At 40.5% G+C, this 23,258-nt stretch overlaps 2 protein-coding genes across 3 annotated transcripts in view; one reads left to right on the top strand and one right to left on the bottom strand.

The window, feature by feature from the left end:
- The window catches only part of Orp8 (Oxysterol-binding protein-related protein 8), a 234,742-nt gene extending 228,859 nt beyond the window's left edge, over positions 1-5,883 (top strand). For both annotated transcript variants that reach the window (XM_080283821.1, XM_080283822.1), the window contains 3 exons: positions 1,228-1,395; positions 2,399-2,562; positions 5,497-5,883. In XM_080283821.1, the coding sequence (XP_080139947.1) occupies positions 1,228-1,395; positions 2,399-2,562; positions 5,497-5,746 (582 nt within the window). In that variant the 3' untranslated portion in view covers positions 5,747-5,883. The remainder of the gene's footprint in view (positions 1-1,227; positions 1,396-2,398; positions 2,563-5,496) is intronic.
- A 15,001-nt stretch (positions 5,884-20,884) lies between these two features.
- LOC145414164 (uncharacterized) lies at positions 20,885-22,809 on the bottom strand. Its single transcript, XM_080283730.1, has 3 exons — positions 22,796-22,809; positions 22,209-22,620; positions 20,885-21,103 (listed from the first exon to the last, which is right to left on the bottom strand). Exons 1-3 carry the CDS (start codon positions 22,807-22,809, stop codon positions 20,885-20,887), a joined length of 645 nt encoding a protein of 214 aa, XP_080139856.1.
- Between the last annotated feature and the right edge of the window lie 449 nt (positions 22,810-23,258).

Genomic DNA, 23,258 nt, shown 5'->3' with positions numbered 1-23,258 from the left:
AAGCCAAAAAAGTACTCCTTATAGGAGAAATAAGAGCAGGATGGCTGTCCGTCGTGTTTTTAGCCCAGTTTCCCAAGCCACAAGCGACGTTTTCCCACCCAGCTGGGAGGGATGAGAGAGAACGGGGGGGGGGGAGAATGGGGGATTCCCCATTCTCAATATCCTCCTCCACTGGCTCATATTCCTCCCCAGAAGAATCATCCAGGTCTTCCTCTTCTGAAGAATCACTAAATGAAGGGACAGAAGGGTCTATGTGACCATTTCAACAGCCTCCTCCAGCCCAGTGAGGCAGAAACATGGCGTGATATTCATGACATCCTGATGCTATTATGATGGACAGTGGCACAGTATTGCCAATATGTTAATTTTCTCATTAGCAAAAAATTTGCTAGATTGAAATAGTTTGAGACACGCCACAGTGCACGAGTTTAGCTGTCGGCACCATCACGTCGGTGGGATTAAGCTAGGCGTTTTGTACTGTTGGCACCATGCTGATGGCGGAATGTTACGGGTTAATTCTTTCCTGCATCTTTTGCCAATGGGTGACTTTACACTCCCTTTCTGTCTTTCTTTCCTCCTTCGTCTGCCTATGGGTGTCTCTACAGTGAGTGACAAGCCAAATGTTTTCCTATACACCAGGAAACCATTTACTGCACTGGGTGGTAACCATATACCCAAATTTTGGTGCCTGGTGGTTTGGTGGTTAATTATGGTGCTCCAATTGGACTGAGCCTGTGTAGGTTTATATCCAAGGGGTGGTTGGGGTTTATTGCTCATGTAATGCCACTTAGGAATGAGTTGGGCTGGTCACTCTCATCTTAAATGTCAGTACCAAGTTGCCTAGTCCCAGGTTCCTATGCTTCTCATGGGGCAATATAGGATTGGATGATGGATGGGTGGATTTATATATATCTATCTGTCTGTCTATTTATCTATCATCCAATCCCTTTTTAACGTGACAGCATCCAGGTTGACTCTATTGGATATGTTTATTTGAAGCTACAGAACGTGGTTAACGTTTTTGGTGTATCAGATAAAGCCAGGATTCTGGGGGCTTGAATGGTGAGTGAATGGAAGTGTGGCCCATTGAATTGGGCAAATTTGGGCTGTCTGGACATTGCTACTTCTCACCCCACCCTAGAGTGGGAAAGGAGGTCTGGATGATGATGATGATGATCACTGGGTTGAGGGAATTGAGATGAGCTGATTTAATTTTCCCCCCTGAAGGACCCTGTGAGCGGAGCATATGTGTATAAACACTCTGACCTACGGCCGTGGGACCCCAGGACAGATCTCTTCCAGTACGAGTTCAGTTACATCATCTCCACCAAGACCAGACACAAAGCCCCGATGATAAGAACAGCTTCCATCGTCAGTGTTGACCCTAAGTGTGATGTGAGTTACCAGGTCATTATTTATTGCCCTTAAGGTTTCTCTCAGGTGGGTTGTATTTTTGTAATTATTCCATCCATTGTCCAATCCTTTATTGTTTCATCAGGAGCATGGTGGCCTTTGGCTGCAATGTAAGTAAAATATCCCTGTTCCTGCTTTTCTTGAGCGTTCCTGTTACCTTGCACAAGACGTAAAAAATTACCGTAGCAGCATTTTTTTTCTGAAGAGAACTGATTGTAAAGGTAGTGTAGTTAATGACATGAGATTATTTTGTAGTTAATGATGATTATGATTACAGTGGAGCCTTTGTGGTACAGTGGTAGAGAGTGTGTTTTGTACACGGGTGACCAGGGTTCGCGCCCCGCCAGGGTAATAAACTTTGGGAGTGTTCACCCAGCCACGTACTGCATTGGCGGACACAAGGGGTGCTGTAGTTGAATCAGTGTCGCTTACTGTAAAGTATGCTTGCACCCAGTCGGCTTGTGCAGGCCGATTACACTTGGTTCACAGACTACACACAAATCCAAAGCCACTCCAACACTACAATTACACTTACAAGCACATCTCACCCTACATACAATCTCTACCAGACAGCCTAAGCCACATGGTAGAGATACATTGGCTGTAACGTCCCGATTTCGGTCGGGATAGGCCGGTCCTGCAGTGGATAATCAAACAGCTGATGATGGTGATGATGATTACAGTGTGTGATAGTGCTTTGAAGTGATACCCATGTACAGTATTTTCTGAAGATTGATTGTAAAGGTATCATGGTTAACAGTAAGAGTACAGGTACTTTGTAGTTAATGATAATTATGATTATGTGATGGTGCTTTGAGGTGATACCTATGTAGAGTAATTTTGTTCTCCATGATCAGACTTCATCAGTCCAGATGTTTTGAGTTCTCTCTATTTCAAAGGGCACAAATTTATTATCATTTGTTATCCCTTTTTTTTTTTTTTTCCCATGTTTAATTTCCCTTTACTCCCCTTTGCCCTTGATAAGGTGGTACGGGTAGGAGGTGTGGAGAGGTTGAGAGGTGTGTTTGAGCAGGCGGAGGCAGAGGAGACAAGTTCGGGTGACCATGAAGATGTTCCTGACCTATCACAGCCTGTATCCTCACAGCCACTCCCAGTTAAGAGGACCAATCATGCAGTGCTAACACCAAGGTAACCTGTCTAAACTAAAGTCTGAACAGTCTATACAATTTTGCATGAATTACTATCAAGTAACCTCTTCCTTACTGGAAATGTGTTTTGATGTTCCCCCGTACATCACTTGAAAGCACCCGTGAGACACCGGAACCGCGACCTTGGTACACTGGTACACCCGGTGATGAATTGCTGCATATGGGCGTCAGGGTCACCCAGTAAGGCTGTTTCTGAGGACCTCGTAATGGCAACAGCTCAGTGTTTTGACAACAAAGACTGTGACGAAGTTCTGACGTCATAAGATACTTCATGATCAAGTTACGCTTACACCAATGGCTTGCTCACTTATCTGTGATGAACTCTTTTAGACCAGTCATTATTTTATTTATTTTTTCTACCACAGGTATCATACTATATCTTCTGGAGACATACAATCAACAAGTGTATGCAGTGTGTGGCCATCCCTCTGAGTGCACTCAACCTACCTTACCTTTGCTTAAAAATGCTGTCTATCTGTCTTCATTGCTAAGCTGTAACAAGAGATTATACTAGAGTATAATGCAGGTAAAAAAGAGGTGCTCTGGAAAGGATAAAGAGTTGTTTTATCTGTCATTGAGCTACTGGAATCTCCCCCAAGTGAAGGTGGATGAATTTTTTTTTTTTTTTTTTTTTTTTTTTTTTTTTTTTTTTAAAAACAAGGAAGAAGGAACCAAAGGCTTGAGGCCTGGAAAAGTGTTCCCTCCAAGAAAAAATAAACAGATAATAGTATAGTGCTAGTTCCACAATACCCCTTTCAAGTTTGGTGCTATGTAGGATACTGTAGTCCAGAGTATTTAAAAGGCTGAAGATTGACATACAGTACAGTATGCTTCTGGCCAGTGGGTCACGTACCCTTAAATGAGTGGGTTACAGTAGCCTCGGCTCAGGCCTTTATGCCATGAAAGGGTCATCAAGCAAATGACCATAGTACTGTTCAGCTTTAGTTGTCATTTGTCTAGGTGCCTCATAGTTTAGTGATAGACGACTTGAGTAGTAGGAGTAGTTGTTCCCTAGGTAGTCTGGCTGAACAGCCCCGAGTCCATAAGGAAGGCCACGACCAAGACCAGGCTTTCCCACCGAGCTCTGAAGGAGTGTATATTGTATTGTTGGCGTAGGTGATTGTGTGCGATGCAGTCTTCCATAATGTGCTTAATAGTATGGGGTGCTGTGTTACGTTTTGGACAGGCATCAGCAACAGTCATCCAGTTTCTTCTGGTAACTTAAAGAGGGCTGGATGATGACCACATCTCAGCCTGGCCAGGTGGACCCTGACTTCACAAGGGAGATAGGATTTAGAAGGGTGGATATCAGGAGGCCGTGCATGCAGCTGTGTGTTGTCTTTAAGTGACTGAATGGAGTGGCAAGTGATTTGAATATGGATATGCTTCTGGAAGCTAGCCTGAGGCAGGTGAGGGGGGAGAGATGACAGTATTTATGTATGATATCGTGTGCTGGGTGTTGTTTTGATGCCTCTTGGTGTGTGTGGATGTGTTGCCATGTAGTGTAGAGGATGTTGTGGGTTTGTGGAGGCTGCAGCAAGAATTTGGGTGCCTCTCATGTCTAGATGATCCTTGACTTTGAGGACTTTGGTTTCTTGATGTAGGTGGTCTGTGGGTGTAGTAGCTGTGCAGCCTGTGATTATTTTTAGGGCCTTGTTCTGTATGGACTGTAGAGTGTTGTAGTGTGTTTTAGTGAGGTTAGGAGCCCAAGCAGGGCTTGGAGCTGTGGCATCTTTGCCGAGGCTGTCGAAGCAGAAGAGGAGAACAGAATGGGGGCCAAACCACTGCAAACCCCCCAGCCCCTCAGGGGGCCCGAGAACTTGGGAGTGGCTTGGTTGCCAAGGCAAGACGACTTGAGTTGGAGACAGCAGTGTCTAATACACAACAGTTTGAACTGAGGGTGGCCCCCCCCCCCTTTTTTTTTTTTTTTTTTTTTTTTTTTTTTTTTTAATGACTGGGGCATAGCTTGTCTCCTGCCTTTAAATGTTTTGGATTTTTATAGCCAGGGCTCAGTCCTGTGTGACACTGAGGAGTAATAGGATTGCCTGTAACAGTATTTGTTAATGCCAGTAGATAAAAGCGCAAGATTGAATGATGGCTGAGCCTTGCATATGTATTACAAAATTCAAGAGGTGTCAAGAGGTACACTATTTTCAACAGTGTAATGACACCAGGGGTGTAAGCAAATCATCTACCTTCAAATTTCCTGAACTAACAGAGCTTTGCTTCAGGCTGCAGTGACTCAAATTGAGTGATTGTAATAGTTTGTGGTACTGTAATGTATAAAATTCTGAATATTGCTGAAGGTGATGTGCTACTAGATAGCTGGCTACCATAAACCTTGGGAGATACAGCCATGAAATGTAGCAGCAGGAAGGGTAATGAGCCATTCAGCTATCACCCTCAGACAGGAAACTCAGCCAGACCTATTCAAAGTGGAGACTTTACAAATCTTATTGCATATCTCAGATTTCTTATTTCCTGACAGTTTCTGGCAACTGTTGGGAAGGAGTTAGCAGGTATTGGTACTTGTATTAGTGCCCAACCCATAGATAACATCAGCTGTACCATGGCTTACCTGCATATCGGGATTCCTTCAGATGTTTTGTGTAATTTCATTTTTATGATGTAAACAATGTTTATGTTAATGTCGCTTTTCTGTGGCAGTCTTCCTCATGTTTTGAAGTAAAATCTGTCACTGTACATGAAAGTCTAGATCTTTATTTTTCTGATTTGTCGTCGTATTTCATTTAGTCAAGGAAGGTTCTGCCCATATCACTCAAAATTCCAAGCTGGAGAGCAAGGAAAGACAAAACTTGGCATGCTAAGACACACAAGCCTAAATTTTTATGTATTGTGGAGCACAGTATTATCAGTAATTGTATATTAACATGACATCTCATTTTGTATCTAGCTTGGTGGAGGCACTGAACAAGGTATCAGCCAGCCAGGATGTCTTGCTGGGTGAGGTGAAGGTGCTGCGGCAGGAGGTGGAGGCACTGGGGAGGCGGATGTCATCACTAACAGGCCATCGACACTCGTCAACCAGCAGGGAAGAAAATGAAATCTCATGGACAGTCACTACTCACTCCTGGGCATCAATATTGGTGGCTCTTATTTTCTATTCACTGATTCGATGGGTGGTTGAGCGAGTTTGGTTGTAGTTGTGGGTGGTATGGCTGTAGTGTGTGTTTGTGTTTGGCAAACATTCTGTGACACTGATAATTGTCAAGTGTGTAAAGAGGTTGCATGTGAGAAATTAGATAGGCAGATATGAGTGAGTGTACTTGTACTGTATGTATGTGTGTATGTCTGTCTTTATGTATTTATGTATGAGTCTGTCTGTATGTATATATGTATTGTAACAGTCAGCTTAAACATGTCTGATAGGAACAGGCAGCTCTGCGACACATTCAAGTTAGTCATGGGTGTAAGTTGTGGCGACTGTAATTGTTTACCAAGGTTTTAAGTTTTGCCAGTTAATTTAGGTGTGAAATTAATTGGTTATAGCTTATGTACGAGACTCAAAATAGATCATTGATTTTATAGTGGGTTTGCAAGTTTTGATAGAGAACTGTTAACTGTGCAGTACATGAGGTTTAAAGTTGTTACTCTTGTTAAGGAAAGAATGATTGCAATAATTAGTGGTGGCCAGAATAACTATACAATACATTGATTGTGCACATATAGAAGGATTATTTGTTGCAACATAAAATTTGAATGCAGATGCATATGAATGAGTGTTTAAGGTGTGACTGCAGATCTGTTTTTGTGTGTATACTCGAAAAGTTTGTTATAGTGAAGAATGATTACAGACAATAGCCATAGTGGTGAATGTAGAAATCGTTTACTTACACATGTTCAAGTTTGTGTACAGAAAGAGAGATGTAGTATTAAACTATGCCAGATTTTACAGTTTTGAAGCGAGTTAAATAATCCATAGTGTATAATTATACCCAGCTTTGGGTATTTATATTAATACTACCTATGAGAGTACATAATATCATTATTTTCATATTCATTGTACAGTATTGTGTTCTTTGGTCTCCTTGATATAATTCAGTTTAAATAAACATTCCAGTTTTCAGACACATGGCCAAAAATGTTGTTATTAGAATCCCTATAAATTTTCAGTGATCAGTGCCACACTGCACACTTGCAACAACTGTCAAAACTTCTGTCCATTATTTAAAAACACATCATACTACCTGGGTTCTGATACTGACTTTTTGGATATCCTTTGTCACCTTGTGGAGCTGTTGTATTAAAAATATTCTTATGTAATTATTTACCCATTTTGGAAAATGTAGGGTAGCTTATATTTTTTCTCATACATAGTGTCTGTTCTCTCACATGAGCTCATTTCAATATAGACCGTCTTGTTCTTTGGTCTCAGAGTTCAGGTACTGTACTGAACACTGAGTGTCATATCTTTGAAAGTATTTATTGTCTTGATACTGGTACTGTAAATGTAGCAGTGTTTTCTGTACTGTACTGTCTCCATCATTCATCTGAACAGTTTATCATGTATCACCACTCTATTCATCTCATTGTCTTTGGGAAGAGATCCAGTGGAAAGGACTCCTTTAGTGCTTGAATAACTTACAGTATGTCAGAAAAGAAGGAAAAGCAACAGCTCTGTGATAGGGATAATTTGACTGGAGTAAAGCAGACTGGAATATAAGTTCATGAACAGAGGATGTACTGAATCCTGAATAGAACTATCTGGATCTGCTCTATAAATGCACATATAATGAGCTCCAATTTTCCATGATGTTTACAGCAGGTAAATTTATCTGCATCTGAACAAACAACCACCTCTCAGGCAGCCTTGGGTAGTGTTCCCTGTATAGTACTGATATTTAATTTCTAGCAGGTTTTAGGCTTAGGGTCAATGCACCAGTAATGTACAGGCAGTCCTCATTATAAGACAGAGATGGAATCCAAATTATCAAAACTATTTCCATATGACTGGTACTGTAAATTAGGGGAAACTGGCAAAACAGCTTTATAAGAGTACTTCATTCCACTTAAAGGACCGCTGATTGTGGAGGGATTAATGAAGGCTGTATCCAGGCTCCCCAGCTCAAAAGTTTCACAGCTAATTAAAAGTGTCTGGAGATAACACAAGGAAAACAAACATGACACTTGGACTGACAAGGTTAACAGGCAGTTTATACAGTATGTATTTTACTGGGGACTTAATAGCAAAATTAGGGGGGGGGGGGAGTTACATATAATGAGGATTTACTGTACTGTATTCTATTTACCTGAACTGCATGGAGGGGAAAATGTAGGTTCAGTAGTTAGAGGAAAATTGATTTATCAGCTGAAAGTGTTACTAAGACGTAAAGTCTGGTGATGCACTTTATCCTTTTGTGGTAAAATAAGAACAAAGTAGTACAGATTATGAGAGCCTTTAAATGTTACTCTATATTTGTTTAGTTAAAAATTAGTGATTGTACAACAAGTGTTGAAAGAATGTTAAGCTATGGTATTGGATGGTTAGGGTCGAATTTTACCCAAAAGTGAGTATTTAGAGCTTCAAATATTTTTTCTGTTGTGTAGTCATATAACTAAGGACTGCATTGTGTGTTCTTTTCTGCTGGTTATACGTTATTGTGATTATTTGTTGCCATAAACAGTATTGGTGGTGCACCTATAAAAGTACTGTATTAACTTTCCCCTCCCTACCATTAAGTTGCAAAGTTCTTATATAAACTGTTCTACTTGTGTAACCTTTAAGTGGAAGTATTTTGTCCCAGCCAACTACTTGTGTCATTTTTATGCTGCAGTATGAGTTCCAAAACAAAGTAATCGAGAATCACTATGTAGTGATTCTGATAGCCATTGAAACATTCCCCAGAGGATAGGGGCTTGTACTGTTAGATACCCAGTAAATACTGAACCCCACAAACTTTGTTGCACTCAATCTGACATCGCCACTGTGAACAGTATTAAAAAAAAAAAAAAAAAATGTTGCAGGTACCTGGAGTAATGTTGGGATAAATATGGCTGTCCTATACTTCTGGGCATTACTATAGTGATGATGTGTTTTTTACTCTATGTTCATAGCTTTAGTAGCTGGTTGAAGAATAAGATCTGATACAGTAGTATATTTACTGTACCACATATACAGCATATAGAGTGATATACACCTAAATATTTTATACATTACTTGTTTGACAAACTTGTGTGTGAAGCATGTAAGAGTTCTTTTGAGGTGAGGATGTGCATTGTTAAGGTTAAATGCTATTACTCTGTTAATATTATATCATCTGTTAATCTCTTGGGATGGAATTTTTTATTTATTTATTTTTTCAGTTTTACAAGATGGAATTTTTTATTTATTTATTTTTTCAGTTTTACACTCTATGTATATGAAAACATTTGCCTGTGGTGTAGTGTGGAAGTATTATGTATGAATGAATCAAGTGTTTCATCATATTGACTCCTGTTTTAACATTTGAAAACATAGTCTAGTCTTAGTTAGTAATATTTTTCAGTCATGTAATACTGCTGTACTATGAAGTAAGAGTATTTTTAAAGATATCCAGCATATTAGCAAAGAAAACTTAGTCCTGTTAACAAACTATTGAAGAAAACAGAAGAATTGAGCAAAGAGTGTTAATGTCATCGCCCAGGTTTGTTGAGGTTTATGATAAATTTTTTTATGAGCAGTAGTGTAGATTTATGTGTGTGTGTGTGTGTGTGTTTGGCGTATCCAATAGAGCCAGGATCCCGGGGGCTTGAATGATGAGTGAATGGAAGCATGGCCCATTGGATTGGGCAGATTTGGGCTGTCTGGACATTGCTATTCCTCACCCTACCCTGGGATGGGAAAGGAGGTCTGGATGATCATGATGATGATTATATATATATATATATATATATATATATATATATATATATATATGTATGTATGTATAGGCGCCTGGTGGTTTAGTGGGTAATTACAGCGCTCCAGTCGAATTGAGCCGATGAAGGTTTATATCGAAAGGGTGGTTGGGGTATTTGCTCATGTAATGCCACTCAGGGATGAGTGAGGCTGGTCACTCTCATCTTAAATGTCAGGACCAAATTGCCTAGCCCCAGGCTTCTACACTCCTCATGGAGCAACGTGGAATTGGATGATGGATATATACTGTGTATGTATGTATATATATATATATATATATATATATATATATATATATATATATATATATATATATGTATATAGATATAAAGATATAGATATATATATATAGATATATAGATATATATCTATCTATCTATCTATCTATCTATAGCCCGACGCCCTAATCCCGCAAAGGGTGGCTGCAGACAAAACGCCTCCAAGTCACTCTGTCACCCACCATTTGACTCCCCTCCCCCCAACTCACCCCCCCCTCCCTCATATACCTCTCAACTCCATCCCTCCACCTCATCTTCGGTCTACCCCTCCCTCTCCCTCCCTCCACCTCACCTACATACACCCTCTTAGTCAGTCTTTCATTCTCCATTCTCTCCACATGTCCAAACCACCTCAGTGTATTTCTCCTAATCTTTTCAACCACATCCACATCTACCCCACAACGTTCCTTCACTTCTTCATTCGTCATATATATATATATATAAATATATCATCCAATCCTACGTTGCCCCATGAGGAGTGTAGGAGCCCAGGGCTAGGCAGTTGGTCCTGACATTTAAGATGAGAGTGACCAGCCTCACTCGTCCCTGAGTGGCATTACATGAGCAATAAACCCCAACTACCCCTTGGATATTAACCTGCACCAGCTCAATCTGACTGGAGCGCAATAATTACCCACTAAACCACCAGGCGCCAAAATTTGGTTATATGGTTACCACCCAGTGTAGTAAATGGTTTCCTGGTGTACAGGAAACCATTTGGTTTGTCACTCAGTGTAGAGTCACCCACAGGCAGAAGGAAGAGGAAAGAATGAAGGAAAGAAAGACAAAAGAGGTAGTGTAAAGTCACCTGTAGGCAGAAGGACAAGGAAAGAATGAAGGAAAGAAAGACAGAAGAGGATGGAAGGAAAAAAAGATGGAGGAGAGGAAAAGTCAGACACCCGAGAGCTGCACTACATCCAACCATCCTTCATCCAATCCTATGTTGCCCCATAAGGAGCCCGGTGCTAGGCAAGTTGGTCCTGACATTTAAGGTGAGAGTGACCAGCCTCACTCATCCCTGAGTGGCATTACGTGAACAATAATCACAACCATCCCTTGGATATAAACCTTCATCAGCTCAATCCAACTGGAGCACTGCAGTTACCCACTAAACCACCAGGCGCCATACTTTGGTTATATGATTACTACCCAGCATAGTAAATGGTTTCCCGGTGTACGGGAAACCATTCGGCTTGTCACTCAGTGTACAGTCACCCATAGGCAGAAAGAACAGGAAAGTATGAAGGAAAGAAAGACAAAAGAGGGAGTGTAAAGTCATCTGTAGGCAGAAGGACAAGGAAAGAATGAAGTAAAGAAGTAGTGAAGAGCAAGGAAGGAAAGGGAGGGAGGAGAGGAAAGGGCAAACACCCAAGAGCAACACTACATTCAGTGAGTGGATGGTAAGCACCCCCACCTACCAAATATATATAGATATATATATATATATATATATATATCCATCCCATCCATCATCCAATCCTACATTGCCCCATGAGGAACGTAGGAGCCCGGGGCTAGGCAGTTGGTCCCAACATTTAAGATGAGAGTGACCAGCCTCACTCATCCCTGAGTGGTATTACATGAGCAATGAACCCCAACTACCCCTTGGATATAAACCCTCACCGGCTCAATCTGACTGGAGTGCAATAATTACCCACTAAAACCACCAGGCGCCAAAATCTGGTTATATGGTTACCACCCAGCATAGTAAATGCTTTCCTGGTGTACAGGAAGCCATTTGGCTTGTCACTCAGTGTAGAGTCACCCACAGGCTGAAGGAAGAGGAAAGAATGAAGGAAAGAAAGACAGAAGAGGGAGTGTTAAGTCACCAGTAGGCAGAAGGGCAAGGAAAGAATGAAGGAAAGAAAGACAGAAGAGAATGAAAGGAAAGAAGGATGGAGAGGAAAGGGCAGACACCCGAGAGCAGCACTACATCGAGTGAGTGGATGGTGAGCGCCCCCACCTACCACAAATATATATATATATATATAATTATGGGTAACCATCAAAAAGGGTATATTTTGTTGAATCAGGATTGACAGATAAATATTGTTGAAACCCAGTGGAAATACAGTAGTTGGGTGAAATGATTACTGTAACTGCAGGGATGCAAGAGCTTGTACTGGCTATGAAGAGGCACAGATGCAGAAAAGAGAATATGGAAGTGAGGTAAATTGTTGCATATTGATGATGATATCATGATCTGTAGTGCAAAGAATAATTTCCACACCTTTACACAAGTGCACTTTGAATTTTAGTATGTTTAGTGATTGTTTGTGTGTGTGTGTGTGTGTGTGTGTGTGTGTGTGTGTGTGTGTGTGTGTGTGTGTGTGTGTGTGTGTGTGTGCACAAAACTAAAAAAAGGAAAATACAAAAGCTGTCAGTACTGTATATTAATCGAGATAGATAAATACTGTATATTAAAAACAGAGTTGGACTTTGGAGAAGCACTTAGAACTTTTCTTAATGAATCACAGTACTATACTGTACTTAAAACTGGTCATACAAGAGAATGATACAGACATTTTCAGTTTTGCAGAATGGAACTTGGCACTATATATACAGTAGTGTACTGTAATGTTAAAGTTGACACACAGTAGGTTTGTTAGGTGTCAGTGTAAATTCATTCTTGCAGAATTTGTTGAATTTTAATTCATGTGAGCTGGTACTCTATTTTTCCAGGCAGGGAATGATGTATATGCTGTATATAAATACAGTAGACTGTATACTGAAATACCCAGTACATCTTGTGTCATGAGCTGGATGACTGTTTTTCAACACTGAAAGTGATTGATGCTGATAAGCACTTCATGTCACATTCCTTACGGTTCCCCCTGCACATATTAGGAAATGTACAGTAAGTGCATTGTCTGGAAAAGTCTGAGAACTTGTTTCTGGATTGAGTTGTCTGTGGTGTATTTAATATACACCTATCTGGTCTGGAACCATCGGTCAGGATCAGCAGTACCTTTATGTGTTCTTGACTAGACATTATGAAATAAGTTTCCTTTTTTTTTTTTTTTTCCCTTGATACAGTACCTAATTTTTTTATTTATGGTAAATGATAAAATCTTAATCTCCTATATGAACCCCTCTGAGAGGCAGAGGCCCAAGACTAGGCCACTGTAACCTAGAACCTTTTATATTTATGATACAGTATTGAGTAATATACTGTAACGGAATCATCAGGTGACAGTGAAAAAGAGTACATGTACAGTACTGTACACAGATGCAAGTCCATGAAGTACAGTATGTTGGTGAGTTGGTGTGTGGACCTCTGAGGTGACGTTGGGATGTGTTACGATGTTTGGTAGCAAAAGTAGTCCAATTAGTTCTGATTCCTGTAACAGCACCAAGCTGATGTAGGGTAGTGTAGTACACTCACTAGATGCACCCAGAAACACAATTATTCATAGGTCAGAAAGATGAACTCTTGAAACTTGTTTCAAATTCACCCTGTCTCATCAGCTAGTAAGGCAAGGTTCACAGCCATAGTAAAGTGTCACTAGCACAGATATGTTGTACTTTACAAGTTTTAATATGCCATGCCATTTTAACCTTTTTTTTTTTTTTTTTTTTTTTTTTTTTTTTTGTAATACAAGTACATATAAAAAATTTATTTGTTCACTTGTTTTTATTAGCACAGTTATTCAAAGCAAATGGCTTATATGCAATTGGGAGGTTTACTGTTCTGATACATTATTGTTTTATGCAGCCACACTTCTTATACTTTTATGATCACCCATGTCACACTTGTTATTGCTACTGTTTATAACCAAACTTATATACAGTATACTTAATCATCTGCTGAGATCACTGTAGACTTGCAGAATACAGCACTGCTTACCTAAAGTTATGGACAGGTAGCAAAACTTGCAGTTCATGTGTCACCTTATGCCAAATAAGAATACTATCTCTGTTGAGATACCCATCTGGTGTTTTAGCTGCCATTTTCACTGTAGTGGATATGTAAGTACAACAGTTAAGATGCAAGTATTGTTTAGGAGACATTCCACTCCCCCTTGTACTTCACCTGAAAAGAATTGATCTGCCTTAATGCTGAAATCTTACAATGATGAAGCCTTGACCCATACAGAAAGCAGTTAAGCCTTCCATTATCACAGATGAAGGATAGTACCAACTTAATTTATATACCCATTTTCATTTCCACAGTACCATGCTTGTTTTATTTATACTACACCATTTCCATCACTTCACCATAATTTTATTATTTATATATGATTCAACAAATCATTGATGCAGTGGCTGGGTGGTTAACATTGGTAGCTACAAAGCTATCAGCTTAGTGGTGCCAGAGTTCAAGTCCTGGTAGGGGCAGTTGGCACCACTCAGTCCTGGTGTCTGTCTACCCATTGTGCATTGGTAGACAAAATGAATATCTAGGTAACACCTAGGAGAGGTAACTGTGGTAGCCTGGATGATACAAAGGCCTTGTTCCCCAGGAGTGGGTGAATAACCCACCACAAGCTGAGAGGCCTAAGTTATGGAGATGAGATCCTAGGCTGAATGTTATGGCATTTGCCCCTCCCCCCCTTTACATTTACACATCATCATCATCATCATCTAAGCCAGTGTTACCCCATGAGGAGCATAGAAGTCCAGGGCTAGGAGAGTTTGTCCTGACATTTAAGATGAGAGTGACCAGCCTTACTCATCCCTGAATGGATTAAATGGGCAATAAACCCCAACCACCTCTTGGATATAAACCTGCACAGGCATAATCTAGCTGGAGCACCTTAATTACCCACTAAACCACCAGGTACCATAATCTGGTTATATGGTTACCACCCAGCATAGTAAATGGTTTCCTGGTGTACAGGAAACCATTTGGCTTGTCACTCAGTGTACAGTTGCTCATAAATAGGAAGAGGAGGAAAGAATGAAGGAAAGAAAGACAGAAGAGGAAGGAAGGAAGAGAGGAATGGGTGGTCACCCAAGGGCAGCACTACATTGAGTGAGTGGATGGTGAGTGCCCCCACCTACCACTAACCTTAGACATAACCTTAATATTTTCATTTGTATTGTCCCTTATTACTGTACTGGTATTACTAAGATGTAACATCTGTGATAATTGAGGGTTAACTGATCTGTAGACTGAAGGTTGTTACAGCAGACTACTATCAGCAGTCCTACATTCAGTATGTTTTATAATGAAAGTTTTGAGTTGTGCCAATATCCACAGTATTTTTCTGGTCCTACATGTAATTTTCCTGCGTTACACAGACTACTGATCGCAGAGAAAATATTCAGTGCGTTAGTCTTAGGTTATGTGCAATATTGCTATTTCAGTAGGTCAGGAGAACTTTCCAAGCTCATAACAGATTCTTCTATGATAAAAGTGCATTTTGAGAAGGATGCATATATATATATATATATATAAATTGTTAAGCAGTGTATCATTGCTGCTACATATAAAGTTTATCATTGCAGGTATCAATATTGCCTCTGATATGGTTGAAACTTTTCTTTGTTCTTGTGAAATTTTAATATCTATTTCTGTACAGACATTTGGTAAAGTATATAGTAAACACAAGTTGCTTTTGTGTATTCTTAACCATATTATTAAAACATCTTATTTTTCAGGTTTGGTCAGGTTGAGAGGATGGAGAGCGAGAGACTGATGAGGCGAGTGTATGTGAGTGAGATGGAGGGAGGAAGAGGGAGGGGGAGACCAAGGATGAGATGGAGGGATGGAGTGAGGTATATGAGTGAGGGGGGTGTGAGTTGGGAGCAAAGCAGTGAAATGACGGAGGACAGGGCAACATGGAGGTGATTTGTTTGTGGCCATTCCTTACGGAGTTAGGCATCTGGGAATAGAGAGATGAATTCTTCAGGTTAAATTGGACAGCCTTATGATCATGAGTCTTACTTGATATTAAAAGGCTAGGGGGGGTGGGACAAGCAAGGAGTGAGTGTTGTATAAAAAGATCACACAGCTAGAGGATTCTGGGGGACACTATGATCCTGAATGAGTGAATGAATAGTGAGATGATAAAAATTTGCACCAAGCCTAGAGAGGCTATGTGGCACTAAGGCAGCAAGGAATGGAAGACAATTAGATGCAGAGCAGAAAGATTAACAATAATATCAGAAACAGAAAAAGTACAAAAATCACCAAGGAAATTGGTAGGCAAATGAGGCACAGGGTAATAGTGAGTGGAAGGGAAAAGCAGAATAACTTGTGAAGTATGAATGGGCAGTTGAGAAAAAGTTGGATAGTCATGGGGCAGATAGTGTGAACAAAATGGCGGGGGGACACCACTCGTAAACTGACTATGAGTGAGCCGAGTGTGGCCCAAGTGTAGACGAGCAAGGACAATCTCCCATCGGCGATTGGGGTGAGTGGAAATAGACCCAGGAAGAACAAAAGGTTTAATGAGATGAAGCTTGTAAGTGACCTGCGAATCCTTGGAAGTTTGCCAGAGGCCACGGACAGGGCAAGTAAGAATAGGAAAACAATCAAGAGCAGGAATGGGTTGAGGAGAAAGCATGAGAGACAGCGCAGCAGAACGAGCCAGTAAGACTACACGTTCATTACCAGTAATCTCAAAATGACCAGGGACCCAGCAAGACTGAATCAACTTCTAACGCACAAAAACGGAATAGCAACTCTTGAATCTGGGTGACAAGGGGATGAAAGGAATAAGAGACTTATAAAAAGAAAGTGCACTGTGATAATCAGAGATGATAACAAAAGAGAGACTTCAGGGCGAAAAAAATAACATATGGTTCTCCTGTGAGAACTCCCGCAACAGAAGGAAGGAAACTGGAAAATGAAAACTCAGGGAAGACAACAGCAAAACCAACACTGCGAAGAGATTTGGAACCATTGGTAAAGATAGGAGTAGCAGAAGATTGAGAAGACACGTGTTCAAGAAAAAGGGAGCAGTAAGCAGCAGGAGAAAGAAGAGAGCAAGAACAAGGGAGAAACGAAGAACAGACCACTGGAGGAGGTAGAAGCCAAGGGGGGAAAGAAACGGGATGAAGGGGAAGAATGCGTGGAAAGGTGATACCCATAGACTGAAGAAGAGCAGGGACACAGAAGGAGAAAGCAAAGAGGAGATGAGAGGCAGACTGAAGAGAACGGCGGAGAGAGGGAGGAGCATCAAGGGTCTTGCTAACTGCCGATGGTTGCAAGCCCTTTGGCTCGTAAGGTTTCAGATTTACGAGCCAAATAAATTTTTAGTAGCCAAACTGACTACGAACCAAAATATTTTAAGAGCAATAAATATATTTATTTATTTACATATTGTCTATTTTTAAACATTCACAAGGAAAGACTTAATAATCGATCACAACGTGCTTTTTTGTTCATTTAAATGAGATTTACTTTTTTGTAGTTTACTGGATTTTGAAGTGGATGTATTTTCTCCTCACCAAAAGGCGACTTGCATGTAAAATTTGTTCGCTGAAGGGAAAAATACTCGCATCTGCAAGCTGTGGCTCACCAAAGAAGAGCCCTGAGGGTGGAGCAATTTCTTAGAAGAAAACTGAAGCAGGCATGCACAAGACTTAACCGTAAGGAGAGAATGACGAGAGGAGAGGAGGGGGGGATGCCCGATTCAATGCAAAGGCTTGTGGCTGAGGCTGACCAAGAGGCACTTATGGCTAAATGGAGACCAGTATGAAGGGACACAAGTATCAAAAGAGTACTGGCAGAGGCAGAAGAACAAACTAAACACCCATAATGGAGTTTAGAAAGAATAAGAACAGAATGGAGACAAAGAAACGTGGTATGAGCAGCGCCCCACGAAAGATGAGACGGAGTTTGTAGCAAGCAAAGACGAAGAAGAGAGGAAGAATGAAGGAAAGAAACTGCATGTTCCAGCTTAACCGAGAGTCAAAAACAAGACCAAGAAAGGTTGCAAAAGATCGATATGGAAGAGGGGTGTCATACAGATAAAAGGGTAAATGACACTGCATATGACTTGGAGGTAGAGAAGCAAAAACCATGGGTGGTGGCCCAAGTGGAGGCAGCTGTAGTGGCAAACTGATTAAGAGATTGGAAACGAGGGAGATCCAAATCTGCAGCATAAAGAGCAAAATCAACAACACAGAGAGAGGCAGAAACTGTGGGAGGAGGGGAGAGACAATACCGCTAATACCCAAAGGAGTAGTAATGAGGACACAGCCCTGAGGGACACCTTCACGCTGGGGGAAGGCATGAGAAACATGGGCACCAAGGTGGACACGGAAGGTTAGGAGGGAAAGGAAATTTTGAGGAAACACACCAATGCTACCATGATGACCAAGGGAAAGAAGACCGCAGAATATATCATATCACCATGTAGTATCGTATGCCATTTCCAAATAAAAAAATACAGCAATAACAGACTGGTGATGGGAAAAGGCAGAAATGATAAAATACTCCAAATGAAGGAGAGGATCTAAAGTGCTACGAGCTTTTCAATCTCTAAACTATATGGGGGAACGAAGACAGCTGGACTCAAGGTGCCACATAAGTCGACGATCATACATAAATGAACAACTGGTCACAGTGATGGGACAGTAGTCTTGAGGAAGGTGGCTGGTTTTACCAGGCTGAAGGAATGGGAGAGTGACCACCACACACCAAGTAGGAGGAAAGAAACCCTCAGACCAAATCCTATTGTAATGGGCCAAGAGAAAAGATAAGGCATCATGAGAGATGTTTCAACATACTATAGTGAATACCATCAAGACCCTCACTGGAGTCTTTACACAACTTAAGTGTGGACGACAACTCGTGGAGAGAGAAAAGAGAATTAATAGCCCTGCTGGCAGACAAAATGAAAGAAATCAGGACAGATTCAGAAAGAGATTTAGTTAATATAGTAAAAATCTGGAAAAGGGTGGGACCCTGCACTTACAAGACAAAAATAACTACCTAAAGCTTCAGCAACCAAGGAAGCATCAGCTGCAAAACAACCATCCAAAGAAAGAACAGGAGCCCGAGGCAGGATATGCTCTCCAGAGATTCTATGGATATAAGACCAAAGTGCTGCAGTGGGAGTGTCCATGAAATGCTAGAGATAAAGGACATCCAACTGTGGCGTTTGGCCTGACGGATGGTATGGTAGAAAGCAGCAGATGCATGCTGAAATAGTAAGAGATAACGGATGCGGTCCGGTGTAGATCGTCGACAACCGAAGATTTTCCAGGCAGCACGTTTAACACGGAAGGCACGTTAGCATTCAGGAGTCCACCATAGCACAATTTAGGCTGTAGGAGGTCTGGTATTTCTAGGGAAAGCAGTGGGGCAGCTCTTAAAACCAGGACCACGATAAAAGAAAGCAACTCGTGGGGAGAAGAAAAGGAGTTAGGAGGTAAAGAGCAGACTGTAAGAGAGGAAAATAATATCAGCAGCACGAAGCTGCCAACAAGGAGGACGAGGGACTGGAGAGAAAGAAGTATGGGAAAGTTTAACAGGAAAGTGATCACTGACAAAAGAGTCATCTAGAACAGACCAGTGGAAGTCAAGGGAAATAGAAGAGGAACAAAGAGACAGATCAATGCAAGAAAAGGAAACCATTTACTATGATGGGTGGTAATCATATAATCAAATTATGGTGCCTGGTGGTTTTGTGGGCAATTAAGGTGCTCTAATCAGACTGAGCCAGTGCAGGTTTATAACCAAGGGGTGGTTGGGGTTTACTGCTCATGTAATGCCACTCAGGGATGAGTGAGGCTGGTCACTATCATCATAAATGTCAGGACCAACTTGCCTAGTCCCTGGCTCCTACATGCCTCACAGGGAAACACTGGATTAGATGATGAATGAATAAGTGAATTAACCAGAAGACAATTCCTGTTTAAGTGACATCATTCAAGTGACATTAACAACATGGCATCAACACAGACTAGTTGATCGAGGAAGGAAAAGTCACCCCTTTGAATGTGTGTACTATTCTTGATACTTGAGTTGGCAAAGCCTGCACAACCATGTTCTCTGCCATCTCATCTCTGTCTGGGTTGTCAGGGAAACGAAACTGATTATGACTCACTCTGCTGATGTCCCTCTTTCTAAGATACAGTAATTAACTTTGATCATGCCCTCTTCAGGCACTGACTCAATGACTGAAGTTCATAATGTGTAGACAACTTCTTGGTTGTATAATGAACCAGTACAGCAATGAACACTAATAAGGGGACAGGGTAGACTGCCACCAGAGGGCAAGTTAACTGTACATGTCCACCCACCAACTCCCACTCCTTACCCCCACAAAACCACCGATTTGTTAGGCAGATGGATTGGAGATCAGAAGCTTCACTCTATCTCATGTCCTGTTGCATGTAACATTAGTATACAATAATCCCTCGATTATCCAACGTAATAGAGTCAATGGCATGTCTGGATAATGGCTCCATCCAGCTAGTGGTCTTCTCCCCTGTCCACCCTTCGTATATACCCTAACTTTGAAAGCCACTGTAAAAGGACACTGAAGTACATTGTACAACACTTATTCCTGATGTTTTACACCACTCTAACAAGCAAAGCAGATCTATAAACGTCAGCTAAGCAATAATTATGGTCAACTAGACCCATCAACCACAGGCAAGCAGTCACCATGGCCCTAAAAAAAAAAAAAAAAAAAAAAAAAAAAAAAAAAAAAGCCCAGCTGGGCAAAATGTTCACAAAGCGATAATTTTCACCCAGATACAAGCATTTCCTGTGTCTCTATCCTCCCTAAAACCCCCGATTCCCCAAAGATCCCCCATTATTGCAGGGGGATGGGGGGGGTCATATCTAAAAATATGGTTATTTCTGACAGAAATGATGCTCAAAACCGAATGAATCACATCAAAATCCATCAGAAAAACCTAAGTTTTGTGGTAAAAGGCAGTATGGGCAGAAAACCAATGTTTACCTAATAACGTTTCCTCATACTAAATTACGAGTATTACAAGATGCCATTTGGCCTTTCACTCGGTACAGCCACCAAATGATGATAACTACATTCACACCACTGCAGTTGATAGCATTAACAATAATAACCAATGGTAAGGGTTCTTTACTTTAGGGTAAGCATACACTAAAAAAATTAAACACCTATAAATACTGTAGTATTTACTGTCGTTTAACAATGCTATAAAAATAAACAATTCACAGTTCCTCCAGAGTAATTCTAATGTTTAAAGAACAAAGGATCAACATCATCATCATCACTGACCTCTGTAACTTGTGTTTGTTGCGATGGTATACATTTTTCCTGTTTCTCACGATCAATATTGGTAGCCAGTGGTATTTTCTGACCTGGTCTTTCTGCTGCATTCACCCAAAAGGCAGAATTGAAGACTCGTTGTGACTTTTCGCCCTCAGCCACGTTGTCATGATTATAGATGCACTGGAATAGGACAGATGATACAGGAACAGTCTATGACTATCATAAATGTAACAATTTTGAAGGAACAGAGGGGAGTTTATTTCATGAATTCTATGTGATTATGTAAGTATAGGCATGTCAAAAGTGTACTATACAGTGATCCCTCCATATTCATGAAGGTTATGTTACAGACATACCTATGAATGGTGTAATCTATGAATAATTTTTGACCCCCACTCCCAAAATGACACTTACAGTTATCATCTGAATGTGATTAACTACAAGCCTTGTGTAGCGCCCCCAAAACATCACCAAACATTATATTTCTTTACAGTGTATGAGAAGATATAACAACACAGGTTGTTAAAGCATACCAAAAATAAACCAACTACTGTTTTCTGAGATGGATTTATTAATACGTGAAAAACCAAAACCACAAATACAGGTACCTAAGCTGAGAATAATGAGGTGCACTGTATATACCAAAACGTACCGTACCCGGTATATAAAAGATACAATCAACTGAAGTACTGCACTGTACTTAAAACAAATATATTGTTCAAAATTTTGGTAAATTTTTAGAAGTAACCAACATTTTTGTTTACTATTATTCTTTTGGTTTCCAATGCAAAATAGTGTGTTCTAATTCATTTTGACCGTCATTTTTAGGGGAAAATCCCCCTTTTGGAATTTTGAGTAAGATTTCCAAAAGTGGGTTTAACCCCCAAAATCAAGATCAAAATTAATTTAAAACACACTATTTTGCATTAAACTAATCTAACCTAACCCAACCTAACCTAACCTAACCTAAGGCCTGACATAGACCAAGTGCACACGTTGCACCAGCCAATATGGCGTGACATTCATCCGCTACTAAGCAACAGCCTAACCTAAGCCACTACATGACTACCCCTACAAAATTTGCTCCCCCAACTCAAACTAAGCTTAAAAGGTAAGTCTTAGTCAGAATAGTTCAGGGACGTAATATAATGAAAATCGGTAATGTTGGTTACTTCTAAAGTTATTCCAAAATTTTTTCCTTAACACCACCTAATACTTGTCATCAAACAATACATTTAGCTGTTTCTTCTATAACTTTCCAACTGGAAATACAAATAAATCTTACATGACGGCAGGCGTTTCCACAGCACGATCCTCGCCAGAAGTGCCTCAGTCGGGTCATGACACGGTAGCCAGTTACTGGGTCATCGTAGGTAAAGTGACCGAGGATAACTGCTGCTTTGTGGGCTTCGTAAATCTTCATATCCTCAGGGCTCAGAAGAGATATATCTACTTTACTCTCCCATTCCTTTTCACTGGCTTTTAACTGTTCCCTTAATCTCTTATTTTCCTCAGCTATTTTTTTCCTGACCTCCTCACTCTTGCCTCTTCTATAAATCTTTGCATCCTCATGACACAGCAAAGACACCTCTACCTTGCTCTCCCTTTCTCTTTCACTGGCTACTAACCTCTCCCGTAGTCCCTTGTTCTCCTCAGCTATCTTCTTCCTAATCTCTTCACTCTTGTCTCTAATGGTGCTGTAATACCTGCTATGACTTTGGGCTCTGGGGACTTTCAGCAACTCACAACTTTTCGACTTATGAACATTAACAGCTGTCAGAGTATTTAATTCTGATGTTTGGTAAGTTCTTCCTGCAAATCTCTTACATGTATGAAAATGTATTTGACCAAAGTTTATACTAGTACAGCTACCTGAGAGACAACATAACTGATGCACTGGCAGATTGTGTACATCAAAGTTTTTGTTGGAAATAAACGTATAATTTTCACTGCCACTTTCTTTAAACCTCAGTTTCGGCATATATAATTCATAAAAACTGCAAACTGTATGTATACAACCGTCACCATCGTTGTATTTTAAAGCAGTATGTACCTTACTGTAAGGTAAAATATATGCTAATCCTCCATATATCCCTTGCCTTGTACATGCAAACATTATTCACGAGCTAAAGTACTGTTGGAAAATAAACTGACCACTAGCAGTCTTACAGATCCTGTAAGGTAAACCAAAGGTTACATTAGAATTTGGGGTCTCGTAATACCCCAGTTCACATGTATTTTTTGCACATGTACCACAAAATACGATACAGTATATGAACCAACCATTGATACAGTATAATATGACAACAAGGCAGATGAAAAAAATATAAAGGCA

This window comes from Coenobita brevimanus, chromosome 98 (assembly GCF_032717465.1).
Source record: "Coenobita brevimanus isolate Jiangsu-jjx chromosome 98, ASM3271746v2, whole genome shotgun sequence".
Lineage (NCBI taxonomy): Eukaryota > Metazoa > Arthropoda > Malacostraca > Decapoda > Coenobitidae > Coenobita > Coenobita brevimanus.
The sequence above is the reverse complement of the archived record's forward strand: the minus strand, read 5'-3'. Positions and strand labels throughout refer to the sequence as shown.

Excerpts from the sequence above, each read along its gene's own strand:
- LOC145414164 (XM_080283730.1), bottom strand. Across the intron at positions 21,104-22,208 it reads GTGGAAACGCCTGCCGTCAT|TGCATCTATAATCATGACAA; the intron begins GTAAGATTTATT and ends GTCCTATTCCAG.